The following is a 13084-nucleotide window of genomic DNA, read 5'->3' on the forward strand; positions in this document are numbered from 1 at the left end:
TTTTGGAGTGTTTTTTTTTTTTTTATTATTATACTTTTATCATTATTATTACTCTCTCCTGTCAGGCGTGGGGTTACAAGAAGCAGACGGGGCCGATGTCGATGCCGAATTCCTGGTCCGGGCGCCGACGTCCATAGGAGCCAAATCGATGATGGCAGGCGCGAGGTCTTGGTGGTCTTGTACTCGATGACTGTCTTGCCCCAGGCGCCAGTGTGACTCTGCGGGGACAGCGCTGTCACCTCCCCGTCCCCGCGGGCCGTCCCCCCGCCCCGCGCCCGTCACTCACCGAGCAAGCCGTCCTCGGTCACGCGTAGGTGAAGCGGCTGTTGCCCTCGGCGCGGATCTCGATTCGTTGGCGCCCTGCAGCAGCAGCGCTTTCTTCAGGTTGCCGCTGGCTCTGGTCAAGGTAAGCCACGCTGTTCTTGCAGTGGTAGGTGACGTTCTGCGATGGCATCGGTGGCCATGAGGCGCAGGAAGGTCAGCTGGATGGACACGTCGGCCGGGTCTGGAGCCCTCGCCGCCGTACTCGAACTGTGGGGAGCCACAGCGGTCACCCACGGTCACCACGGTCACCGTCCGGCCGCTGTGACCGCCCCGGCCCCGCGGGAGCCACCCACGGTCACCATCCGGTCACTGTGACCGCCCCGGCCCCGCGGTGGCCACCCGCGGTCACTGTGACCACCCCCAGCCCTGTATTGGCCACCTGCTGTCACCGTGGCCACCCCCAGCCCTGTATTGGCCACCTGCTGTCACCGTGGCCACCCCCAGCCCCGTGGTGGCCACCTGCTTGTCACCATCCGGCCACTGTGAGCACCCCAGCCCCTTGGTGCCCCCCTCTGTCACCGTGGCCACCCCCAGCCCCTTGGTGCCCCCCTCTGTCACCGTGGCCGCCCCCAGCCCCGTGCGGCCCCCAGGCTCGCCTGGAAGCCGTCGCTCATGGTCTCGCCGAACCAGACGTGTTTCTTCTCGCGGGGGTTCTTGCTCAGGTACCAGCTCTTGCGGGCGATGGACGCCTGGCTCGGGTACACGCACGTCTCGCCCGTCTCCAGGTTGCAGAAAACCTTGATGGCGTCCAGGTTGCAGCCTTGGTTGGGGTCGATCCAGTACTCGCCTGAGGGGACAGGGAACGGGTCAGGAGAGGGGAAATGGGGGCATGGAGAGGGGACAGGCGGGGGGAATAGGGGAGGGATGGGGAGATGGAGGAGAGGGACAGGCAGGGAGGAACGGGGAGGGACAGCCGGGGGGATGGAAAAGGGGACACCCAGGAGGGGACAGGGAGGACAGCCGGGGGGGATGGAAAAGGGGACAGCCAGGAGGGGACAGGGAGGACAGCCGGGGGGGATGGAAAAGGGGACAGCCAGGAGGGATGAAGGATGGAGGTGAGGAACAGCCCCAGGGGATTGAGATAAAGCAGAATCCAGGGGGCAACAGGAGAGGAAGAGCCCCAGGGGATGGAGAATGGAGATGAGGAACAGGCAGAGGGATGGAACAGAGGAGGAAGAGCCAGGAGAGATGGAAGAGATGAGGAAGAGCCAGAGGGATGGAGGTAGGGAGAATCCAGGTGAGAAAATGTGAGGAAGAGCCAGGAGGGATGAAGGATCAGCCCCAGGGGATGGAGAACGGGGGTGAGGAGAGGATGGAGCGATGGGTGAAGGATGGGTGAGGGATGCAGGGTGTGAGATGCTGAGGATGGAGGGAGGAGGAGGAAGGTGAGGAGCAGCCGTGGGAGATGAGGAGGGAGGGGAGGAAGGCAAAGGAGGGAGCTGGGGGCGGAGCGTGGAGCGGGACAAAGAGGAAGAAGGAGAGGAGAGAGGGGAGGGGGACAGGGAAGGAGGGGACAGGAGAGAGACAGGACACCCGAGGGGAGGCGCGGGTCAGCGGGGGGCGGAAGGACAGAGGCAGAGGGGACAGAGACGGAGCGACAGCCCCGAGGGGCCGGCGGGGACCGGGGGGACACCGACCGCTCTTCCAGTCGCCGTGGCACATCTTGAGGTCGCGGCAGGTGCGGGCGGGGGTTCTTGCGGGTGCCCTCCGGGGCTGCGGATGTTCTCGATCTGCTGGTAAGGCTCTTGAGGGTGGTGTTACACTCCAGGTCGCACGGTGTCGCGCATCACGTTGGCATCATCGGCGCGGTAATAGCGGCCGCCGTCGTGCGCTTCTACCTGCGGCGGCTGCGGCAGAAGCTGAAACGAACCCGCGCTGGGGGGGCCGGGAGGACGGGGGCCCGGGGGGCCGGGGGGACCCTGCGGAGGAGAGGATGGTGAGGATGGAGAGGGACAGGCGGGCGATGAAGGCTGGCGGTTCTGGAGGGGAGCGCGGGTCGGGGACGTACGACGGGACCGACGTCGCCGGTGCGGCCCGCGGGTCCCGGGGCGGGCCGATGGGGCAGGGCAGCCCGTTCAGACCGTCCTTTGCCAGCAGCGCAGCGAGCCGGGAGGACCCTGCGGGGCGGGGGTGGAAAAGAGTGGCGGTGTGGGAGCGCGGCGGCGGCGGCCCCTGCAGCCCGACAGGCGATGGGGACGCGGCGGTGGCACCGCCTCCGCCCGGATGGGGCAGCTCTCGGCCCGGACTCACCGGGGACCGGCGGGACCAGAAGCACCAGGAAGGACCTTGTTCACAAGGCGGAGGCCCTGCGGACAGTCGGGGGAGGATGAAGAAGAGGCGACATCGAGGGACGACATCGGCAGCTCGTGCTGCCCCCAGGACGTCTGGCGACGCCCCGTACGTGCACTTACGGGAGGACCGGGCGGGCCCTGGAGACCGGAGAAGCCTCTGTGACCCTTCATGCCTCTGTCACCCTGTTCACCGGTTTCACCTTTGTCACCACGGGACCTTGTGGGCCCTGCAGGAGGAGGAAGAGGAGGAGGAGAGTTGAGCGGGGTCCTGGCCGGTCACTGTCCCCACGCCTGTGGGACACCGAGGAGGACGAGCAGGACGTCACTTACAGCAGGACCACGAGCGCCAGCGGGCCAGGGGGGCCAGCGGGACCTTGGGGACCCTGGGACAGGAGAGAAGGGGACAGGTTAGAGCTCCCTCACCTCCTGCTGCTGCTGGCTTGGGGCAGAACCACCCCGAGATGCTCAGGGACCCCGAGCGGGGTGGTGGCACTGTGACATCGCCCTTTGCAGGGTGGTGGCACCTCCGGCTCCTTCCAGCAGCAGGAGCTGAGCCGGGGATCGGCCCCAGAACTTTTTGGGGTGTCCCCGGGCCGGGGGGTGCAAGGGGGGGCTCTGGCAGGGCTTCACTTACAGTCACCAGATCTCCGTTCTTGCCAGCAGGACCGACGGGGCCGGGGGCACCGGGGCACCGGGAGCACCAGGGGGGCCGGCGGGGGCCGGTCTCACCGCGATCACCCTGCGAGGGGGGGAGCAGGAGGAGGAGGAGGAAGAGGAAGAGGAGGAAGAGGAGAGGTCAGTGCGAGCCAGCACAACCCCCCCGCCCCTCCCACGCCCCCCTCAGAGCCCACTCACCTTGGGACCAGCAGCACCGTCACGGCCGGGGCACCTTCAGCACCGGAGCGCCCTACGGGGAGCAGAGACCCTCAGTTAGGGGTGGGGAGGGGTCACGGGAGAAGGGGGTGGTCTCCCTGAGCCCATCAGTCGCCACGGTGGCCACCAAGGCCACTCACCTCGCGTCCGGTCCGGGGTCCGGCCAGGCCGGGGGGGCCCATGGGGCCGGGGGGGCCGCGCTCGCCGGGGGAGCCGGAGGGACCTTGTTTGCCGGGTTCGCCCTGGGGGGGGACACAACGGGCGTCAGACACGTGGGACGCTGCCCTGGGGAGGGGGTGACAGAGCCTGCGGGTCCGGGAGCCCCCCGGTACTCAAGGAGGGGCCGGGAGCAGGGGAAGCTCGCTCGCCTCTCTGGCCGGGCAGACCGACGACACCGCGCTGGCCCGCGATACCTTGGGGTCCGGGCGTGCCGGGAGCGCCCTGCGGGGACAGACCGCACTCAGCGGCGCCACAGAGGGCACAGCGACAGCGGGGACTCACCCAGGGGGTTGGGGACTCACGATGGGCCGTCAGCGCGGGGGCTCCTTCTCTCCGGGGGGGCCGGGGGGGCCGGCGGGGCCCGGCTCCGGGGCGGCCGGCGGGGCCGGTCTCACCGCGGGGCCCTTTGCCGCCCTCCTTGCCGCTGGGGCCGGGGGGCCGGGGAGGCCGATGTTCCCCTGCGAGGGGAGGGGGAGGCGGCGCCGTCAGGCCGGGATCCCCCCGGGCCAGCTGAAGGGCGGCCAGGGGGGTCCCGGGGCCAGGTGGGACAGGGCGGCCACGGGCAGAGCCAGGGTGGTGCCAGGCAGCTGCTCTGTGTCCCCAGAACCTGGTTTGTGTCCCCAGAACCTGTTCCTGTGTCCCCAGCTCCTGTTCTGTGACCCCAGAATCCGTTTCTGTGTCCCCAGCTCCTGTCCTGCGTCCCCAGCTCCTGTCCTGTGTCCCCAGCACAGCCTGGGGTGCTTCCAGCATCTCCTGTGTCCCCAAGACATCTTGTCCCTTGTCCCCATCCCCATCTCCCCCCAGGGGTACTCACAGAGGGGCCGGGGGGTCCAACTCTTCCAGCAGCACCAGGGAAACCAGTAGCACCCTGGAAGGGAGGACAGGCACAGTCAGTGGGGCGGATCCAAAGCTCCAGGGGACAATTCCCTGGCTGGGAGTCACTGCAGGACACCCCGGGGCTGGGGGTCAGGGGGAAAGCGCCCACCTGGGGGGCTGATTTGGGGGGGATAAAGGCAAACCGCCCCTTTTCCCCCTGCTGGGGTGAAGCCACCCCCCTCTGGTGCCATCCCCAGGCGGGTTTGGGGCGCGGGGCCAGAGGTGCCCCACGGTGAGAGGGAGCAGAGGCACAGTCAGAGCACCTGGGGGTTGTTCACACCCAGGGGTGCCCCCAGACTCCCCCAAACGCCCCTTCCCCACATTCCGGTACTTACAGGGGGTCCAGCACTGCCGCGAGCACCTTTGGGACCGGGAGCACCAACAGCACCCTGGGCAGGAGGAAGAGGAGGAGAGGAGGAGAGGGGGTGAGCTGCGCTGCGGGGCTGCAGGCGGGCAGGGGGGGGCTGGGGGGGCACTTACAGCAGGTCCAGGAGCACCAGTGGGGCCAGCGGGGCCGGGGGGACCAGCGTCACCCTTGGCTCCAGCATCCCCAGTTTCACCTTTAGCACCAGGCTGGCCGTCAGCGCCCTGCGGGACACGGGGCCGGGGTGAGCCCGGGGGCTCCGAGCCACCCTGGGGGGCAGGAGACGACCCCCGGGGGAGGGGCGGCACACTTACAGGGGGGCCAGCAAATCCAGCAGGACCGGGAGGGCCGGGCTCGCCACGGTCACCCTACAGTGGAGAGAAGGGCTGAGACGGGCAGGGGCGGCCACCGCGGCCACCGGAGTGGCAGGGCCGTCACCGAGGGGACACTTACGGGAGCACCGCGGCACCAGTGGGACCAGCAGGGCCGGGGGGACCGGCTTCACCCTGGAAAAGGGGAGGGAAACAAAAAACAAAGGGATCAGCGCTGTGGTGAGAGGAGGTGGCGGCGGCTGCCCGGACTCTTCTGTCCCTGCGGGATGTCCCCACCTTGTCACCGGGAGCACCAGCAGGGCCGGGGGGCCGATGGGACCGGTCAGGCCTCGGAGACCGTCCTTGCCAGGAGCGCGTCAGCACCTTTGGGACCGGGGTCACCCTGCGGGAGGGACACAAGGGTGGGTGACAGGGACAGGTCCCTTGTGGGGTTCTCCCCTCTCTGCACGGAGACATCCCCGGTTCTTCATCCTGCCTGGGACAGGCTGGCACCATCCTCATCCTCCTCCTCTCAGAGGGATTGTCCCCAAGGGATGGGGACAGAGGTGACACAGAGCATCCCCTCCCCAGGACACTGCTCGGGGGCACATCCAGCCCGAGGGGAGCAGGTCACCTAGAGGGACATTCGGGTTTTGGGGGCACAGGGAGGGGGAGCAGGTCACAAAGGGGGACACCGGGTTTTGGGGACACAAGGGCTTTGGGGACACGCACTCTGTCACCCTTGGCGCCTGGCAGGCCGGCAGCACCACGCTCTCCGGGCATACCCTGCAGACCGGGGGGCCCCTGGCGGGGGCTCCGGGAGCACCAGCATCGCCCTGGCAAAGAGGGAAAACAGGGACGGGTCAGATCCCGGCACAGCGAATCCATCCCGGCCTCAGGGGCGAGGCCAAACCCAGCCACCCTCCCACCTGTGCCCCAAGTGTGGGGACAGGGACAGCCCAGCCCGGCACCCACCTTAGCACCATCGTTACCGGGAGCGCCGTTAGCACCGCGGGGACCTTGGGGACCGGGGGGACCTTGGACGCCGCGTTCTCCGGGGAATCCTCTCACCCTGCGGGGCGAGGCGGGACAGCCCTGTCAGGGCTCTGTGGGGCACCTTGGGGTGCCGAGAGTTGGGGGACACGCGGGGGTCCAGCTTACCCTGGCACCGGCGGGACCGGGGGCTCCAGCGTCTCCGGGGACCCTGGGCGGGAGGGAGGGTGACAAGTCAGGGGGCAGCGGGTGGCACTGGGGACAGGCGGAGGAGACCCCGAGGTGCCCAGGGAGGGCTGGGGTTCCCACTGCCCCCCACAGCGGGGGTGCGCTGGGGGGACCCCACCAGGGACAGGGGCGGTGGGGAAGGGACAGGAGGGTCCCCGTGCCACACTCACCTGCTCTCCGGGCTTGCCAGCCTCGCCAGGGGGGCCAGCGGGGCCGGGCAGACCCTGGGCAGGAAAAGAGGAGCGTGAGCCACCAGGGAGGGGAAAGGGAAATGTCACCCGCGCTCGGGGTGCTCTGTCCCCTGCTGGGGAAGGGGAACCCCTCACCTGGAAGCCGGGAGCGCCAGCGGGACCTTGTTCACCTCTTTCTCCAGCGGGACCCTGCGGGACGCAGGACAGGCATGGAGCGGGGCCGGGGGCTCCCGAGCCCCTGCCCGGTGGCCGGGGGTGGCCCTGGGGGCCGCGGGCAGGGTGATACTCACGGTGGGGCCGGGGGGACCTTGGGCGCCGGTTTCACCGTCCTTGCCAGCAGCACCCTGGAGGTGGGGAGGAGAGAGAGGAGGGGGCTCAGAGGGCTCTGTGCCCCTCCCCCGAGCTGGGCGTGGGGCTGGACGCGGCCACGGGATCCTCGAAGGCAGGGAGTCCCCGCGGCGAGCTGCCCGCGCCACGTCACCCGCTGTCCCCGCTCCAGCAGCGCCGGGAGCCCCCGGGACGGGATCCCAAACACCTCATCCCGCTGCGGCCGGGATCCCAAACACCTCATCCCGCTGGGAACCCCGGGACGGGATCCCAAACACCTCACTGCGACCGGGATCCCAAACACCTCATCCCGCTGCGGCCCGGGCCGGGATCCCTCCCTGGCTGCGTGGGCAGCCTCACACCGCGCTCCCAGCCCATTAAACCCCCATTCACACCCTAATGACATCCCAATCACACCCCATTAAATCCCCATTCACACCTCAGTCACAACCCCGCCCACCCCCATCGCGGCTGTCTCGTGCCAGGGTGGCCCTGTCCCTCTCCTTGTCACCTTCCCTGTCACCCCACAGCACGGTGACCCTCTCTGTCACCTCACACCGGGTTCACCCTCCGTGTCACCCCCGCGCTGTCCGTGCCCCACTCACCACGGCGCCGGGGGACCGGGAGCTCCTCTCTCGCCAGGTTTGCCGGGTTCGCCCTAAAACCAGAGCGGGGTGAGCCCGTGGCGACCCCGCACGGGGGGGACGGTCCCCTGAGGGACGGGGGGGTGGCACTCACCGCAGCACCTTTGGGACCGGGGAATCCCATCACGCCCGCCTGGCCTCTGGCTCCGGGGGGGGGGGGGGCCGGGGCGACCGTCTTGACCAGCGGGACCCTGTCGGGGGGAGCCAGCGCCCCGTCAGCTGAGCGTGGCCAGCCGGGGGAGGAGGGGACATCACGGGGACAACTTACAGGGGGGCCGGTCTTGCCGTCGGGTCCGGGGCTCCCGGGGCTTCCAGTCAGACCCTGCGGGGCAGCGGGAGGGGGGTCAGGAGCTCAGCGATTCCCAGGAGTATCCTGGAAAGCGGCTCCTCCGGCGGCACGGGGAGCGCTCTGGCCGCGCTGATGTGTCACGGTGTCACGGTGTCACCGTGTCACCGTGTCACCGCGTCACCGTGTCACCGCGCCACCGCGCCCGCTCACCTTGGCACCGGGGAGTCCGGGTTCCCCGGGGCGTCCAGCTTCACCAGGAGATCCTTTGGGGCCGACGGGGCCGGGGGAGCCGCGCTCGCCGGGGGGGCCCTGGGAAGGGGGGACAGATGTGGCCCAGCTGCAGGACAGCACCGGGGACAGGCGCGGAGCCGCCTCCCCGCAGGTGGCAGCCACAGGGAGCCGCTGTGGCCACTGTGTGGGCGCAGGTGACAATGCCCAGAGTCCCCGCGGCCCCGCTGACGCGATTTGTCCCGCAGACTCACCTTGGGACCGGCCATGCCATCGGCGCCGGGGAAACCGCGACTGCCGGGAGCGCCCTGGGGGACACGGCAGGCAGGGTGAGTGTGGGACACGGGGGGACAGGGGGGGACACGGGGGGAGCAGCGGGAGGGATGTGACAGAGCGGGACACGGCCACCAGTGGGAGCAGCCTGAAGGGGCTGGATGTCACCACGGGGTCCCTAAACACACACAAGGTCCTGCTGGACAGGGGGATGGGAGGATGGGGATGGGGACAGGGACAGGATGGGGACAGGGACATGGCAGGTGAGGAAACAGGGACGGGGATGGGGATAGGGACATGGCAGGTGAGGGGACAGGGACGGGGATGGGGGCAGGGACATGGCAGGTGAGGGGACAGGGACGCTGCTACTCACACGTTCGCCAGCGGGGCCGGGCAGCCCAGCGGGGCCGGGCTCACCACGGGCTCCTCTTTCCTTCCTCGCCAGCAGGGCCGGGGGGTCCTTGGACACCAGGGGACCCTGGGGAAGGAGGCGGAGGGATGAAGACCCCCGGGAGGGTGCAGAGGGGGCCGCGCCCCAGGGACAATCGGGGGGTCACTCACGGGTTCGCCTTTGGCACCGGGTCACCTTGTTGCCTGGAGCACCGGGCTCGCCCTGGGGAGAGAAGAGAGGAAAGTTCAACTCCAGATCGAGGAGCAGCGACCCCGCCAACCCCCGAGGACAAGGACCCAACATCCGCACCCCCTGCCCTGGCAGGGCTGGAGGGACCCGCGGGCGGGAGCAGCAGCTCCGGGAGCAGCGGGAAGGATTCCAGCCCCGACACTCACCGTGTTTCCCTTGGGGCCGGGGGCGCCGCTGGGGCCTTGGGGTCCGGAGGGGCCGCGGGCCCCGGGGAAGCCGGGGGCGCCTGCGATGCCGGGAGCGCCCTGAAACGGGAACCGGGGGCCGTGAGGAACCAGCAGCGCCCTCCCGGCCGGCCGCGGGGGAGGGGACACGCGGGACACTCACGGTGGCACCCTTGGCACCAGGCTGGCCGTCAGCACCGGGGTTGCCCTGCGGAGAGAAGGAGGAAGAGGAGGGTCACGCGGGGCTGGCAGGAGGAGAGGCCGCAGGACAGGGACCCTCGGGTGTCACTTACAGCAGGACCGGCAGCGCCAGCAGGGCCGGGGGGACGGGCTCACCGCGAGCACCTTGGGGACCTTCGCTGCCACGAGCACCCTGGGGACCGGTCTCACCCTGGGGAGGAAGAGGAGGAGGAGAGGAGAGCCGTGAGCGCCAGGCTGATCCCATCAGCGGCTCCTTCCCGAGGCGGCACAGCCGGGACACGGCTTGGGGACACCCCACGAGCGCCACTGTCCCCGGCAGTGCCAGCCCATGGACCCCCCTTCCCTGCCCAGTGCCCCCCAGTGCCCCCCAGTCCTCCCCAGCACGGCCCTACCTTAGCACCAGCAGCACGGGGAAGCCGGGGGACCAGCGGGACCAGTTGGACCCTAAATGGGACGAGGGCGCGAGTCAGAGCGGGGATCCCACCGGGTGGGACCCCCAGGCTGCAGAGTCCCGGCTCCAGGCCGGGATCTCCCCCCGCGGGAGCGCAGGGGGGGAAATGGGGCGGGGGTACTTACGGGGGGACCGCAGCGCCGGGAGCACCGTCATTGCCGCGAGCGCCCTGGGGGACAGGGGACACCGTGAGTGACGTCACCGTGAGTGAGGTGAGCCCGCGAGGGGACAGGTGAGCCCCAAACGTGGGAAGGTGAGCCCCAGCGCCCATCGGGGTCTCAGCCCTGCCCATCCCAAATACTCACAGCAGGACCAGAGGGGCCGGGCCGGCCTCTCTCACCGGGAAGACCACGAGGACCCTGGGGAGGGGACAGGACACGCTCAGGACACGTTGGGGTCACCTGGATGGATTCTTCCCCCTTTCTGAGCCCCCTCCCACCCCTGTGCCCCTCGCTGCTGCCCAACGTTGATGTTTCCAAGGGTTTAAACCCCTCCCACCCATTCCGGGGGGATCCCCGAGGAGGAGCTGGGTCCCATCAGGTGCCACCCCCGCCCTTGTCCCTCTTGGGTCCGGCACTCACCATCTGCCCAGGAGCTCCGTTCTCTCCGGGGCTGCCGGGCTCTCCCTAGGGAGGAAGGACACGGTGAGGAGCTGCTCGGCGGGGAGGAGGGGACAGGGTGACACTGCCAGCAGGGGTGGCGCTGCCACCACTCCTCACCTTGGGGCCAGCAGGTCCAGGCTCACCTTGGCACCATCCAGACCGCTGAAACCCTGGGGGGCAGCAGAGGGGAGGGGTGGGGGTCAGGAGGGGACCCTGGTGAGCTCAGGGGTCCCTCGTCCCCTGAGTGCCACCAGCAGGGGGAGGGGACTCACCCTGTGTCCCTTCATGGGCAGGCCGGCGGTTCCGGGGAGACCTCGAGCACCCGGGGGGGACAGCAGGGGTGGGGGCGCCGGGGGGGGCTGTCCCCGCACCACAGCGCCCCTTCCCGAGGGGGGGACAAGAGCCGGGGGCGTCCCGGGGTGTGTCTCACCTGGGGCCGGGGGGACCCCGCTCCGGGGCGCCCGGGCTTGCCAGCTTCACCCTGGGGACAAGGACAGCGTGGGTGGCCCGTCCCCGAGCCAGGCAGCTGCTGCTGGCCTGGGGGGCCACCAGAGTGGGGGGACCCTCGTGGACGGGCCACTTACATCATCTCCGTTCTTGCCAGGGGGGGCCAGCGGGACCTCGGGGACCCATGGGGCCTAGGAGAGAGGGGGGGGGGTGAGGCTGCTGAGGTGAAGGGGACAGCAGCGCCAGCCCCTCTGCCAGGACCCCAGAGCCGGGGGCACAGCCAGGCTGGCAGCAGCGCTGTCCCGTGCCCAGGGGACACGGCAGGACAGCGGTGACACCACTCACAGAAGCACCAGGCTCGCCAGGTTCACCAGGGGGGCCTTGGAAACCTTGAGGACCCTGTGGAGGAGAAAAATAAAGAGAAAAAATGGGTCAGAAAGTGCAAAGTTTGGGTCTGGCTGCCCCGGTGGCAGTGGAGGTGTCCCCCCGCCTGGTGGCAGCAGGACTTTGTCCCCACGTGCCTCTGCAGGTGTCAGGGAGGGTGTGGCACCCTCTGACCCGCCCCGCACCCCTGGGGGCTGTTTGTCCCCAAACCCGGGTGGACAGGAGGAGGTGACACTCACGGGAGCAGGGGGCCGGGGAGACCACGGGGACCAGCTGGGCCCTGGGGAGAGCAGAAAGAATTGTTAGTGTCACCTTGTCACCTGTCACCCTGTCCCCATCACTGCTGCACCCACTGCGCCCTGTGCCACCCCCACCCTCCCCCTGCTGTCCTCACCTGCACCATCGCTGTCCCAAAGCCACTCCGAGGGTCCCCATCACCCCCCACTCCTGTCACCATCACCCCCACTCCTGTCCCCAACACCAACCTGTCCCCAGCTCTGATCCCTGTCCCATCTTATCCCTGTCCCAACCCTCACACATTCCCTGTCTCTATTGTCACTCCATCCCTGTCCCCATCACTCCTCATTCCTGTCCCATCCCTGTCCCCATCCATGTCCCATCCCTGTCCCATCTCTGTCCCCATTCCCTGTCCCCATCTTTCACCATTTCCTATCCCTGTCACTGTTTTCTGTCCCATCCCTGTCCCATCCCTGTCCCATCCCTGTCCCCTCCAGCCCCACCATCCCTCCCATGTCCTGGTGCTCGGTGCCACCACCAGCACAGGGAGAGCTCCTGTCCCTCTGCCAGCTTCACCCCTGTGCCCCCCAGTGTCCCCAGTGTCCCAAATGTTCCCCAATGTTGCCCAGTGTCCCCAATGTCCCCAGTGTCCCATTGTCCCCAGTGTCCCCAGTGTCCCAGTGTCTCCATTGTCCCCAGTGTCCCAAGTGTCCCCCTGTCCCCCTGTCCCCAGTGTCCCCCTGTCCCCTGTCCCCATTGTCCCCAATGTCCCCAGTGTTGCACTGTCCCCATTGTCCCCATTGTCCCCAGTGTCCCCCTGTCCCCAGTGTCCCCATGTCCCCAGTGTCCCAGTGTCCCCATTGTCCCCAGTGTCCCAGTGTCCCCAGTGTCCCCATGTCCCCAGTGTCCCAGTGTCCCCAGTGTCCCCATTGTCCCCAGTGTCACTCTGTCCCCAGTGTCCCCAGTGTCCCCATTGTCCCCATGTCCCCAGTGTCCCCATGTCCCAGTGTCCCAGTGTCCCCAGTGTCCCCATCGTTCCCAGTGTCCCCAGTGTCCCCCTGTCCCCAGTGTTCCCAGTGTCCCCCTGTCCCCAGTGTCCCCCTGTCCCTGTCCCCTGTCCCTGTCCCGCTCACCATGGGCCCGGGCACTGCCATCCCTCCTGCCTTCTCGTCGTAGCCGTAGGACATTTGGGGGCGAAGTTCTGCGGGAGAGGGAGAGCGGGGGGGGGGGTGAGCGGGGCAGGGACCCCCGGGGGGGGCTGCGCCGCCAGGGACCCCCCACACCACCCACCGAGGCCGGGGGGGCCGGGGGGGCGGGGGGCCCGGGAGTCCGGGTTTGCCGGGAATTCCATCTCTGCCGGGGGGCCGGGGAGTCCCTGCGGAGAGAGAAGGGGGTGAGACCAGGGGGGCTGGGGTGAGACCAGAGGGGTTGGGGTGAGACCCAGGGGGGTTGGGGTGAGACCAGAGGGGTTGGGGTGAGCCCAGAGGGGTTGGGGTGAGCCAGCAAAATTGGGGGTGATCCCAGCAG

General features: G+C 69.1%; 2 protein-coding genes and 1 long non-coding RNA gene across 3 annotated transcripts; all 3 read right to left on the reverse strand.

Moving 5' to 3' along the window:
- Positions 1-13: 13 nt before the first annotated feature.
- On the reverse strand, positions 14-8427 carry COL1A1 (collagen type I alpha 1 chain; the record flags this gene model as incomplete). Its single annotated transcript, XM_079327807.1, is given in 31 exon segments — positions 14-120; positions 123-152; positions 155-218; positions 287-304; positions 308-351; positions 354-396; positions 398-448; positions 450-531; positions 883-1111; positions 1962-2013; positions 2015-2099; positions 2195-2753; positions 2946-2998; positions 3629-3730; positions 3821-3929; positions 4010-4217; positions 4522-4575; positions 4905-4944; positions 5064-5216; positions 5262-5315; positions 6420-6559; positions 6650-6703; positions 6806-6859; positions 6961-7014; positions 7603-7616; positions 7619-7655; positions 7736-7796; positions 7798-7832; positions 7910-7963; positions 8141-8239; positions 8413-8427. Coding segments are annotated over 31 exon segments (2694 nt in total). The 3' UTR covers positions 14-73.
- On the reverse strand, positions 5412-6349 carry LOC306812961. The gene is made up of 4 exons (XR_013776922.1): positions 6234-6349; positions 5991-6094; positions 5556-5661; positions 5412-5453 (listed from the first exon to the last, which is right to left on the reverse strand). It is a non-coding gene; the product is annotated as an uncharacterized lncRNA (long non-coding RNA).
- Positions 8428-8991: 564 nt separating the features above from the next.
- On the reverse strand, positions 8992-10843 carry LOC306812885 (uncharacterized protein; the record flags this gene model as incomplete). The annotated part of the gene is made up of 10 exons (XM_079327808.1): positions 8992-9044; positions 9218-9316; positions 9399-9443; positions 9529-9626; positions 9829-9880; positions 10013-10056; positions 10193-10246; positions 10469-10513; positions 10607-10659; positions 10762-10843. Coding segments are annotated over 10 exons (603 nt in total), but the record flags the coding sequence as incomplete, so codon positions are not given.
- Positions 10844-13084: the final 2241 nt, after the last annotated feature.

The sequence above is a fragment of the Erithacus rubecula genome (genome assembly GCF_903797595.1).
Source record: "Erithacus rubecula genome assembly, chromosome: 27".
In the NCBI taxonomy this organism is placed as follows: Eukaryota; Metazoa; Chordata; class Aves; order Passeriformes; family Muscicapidae; genus Erithacus; species Erithacus rubecula.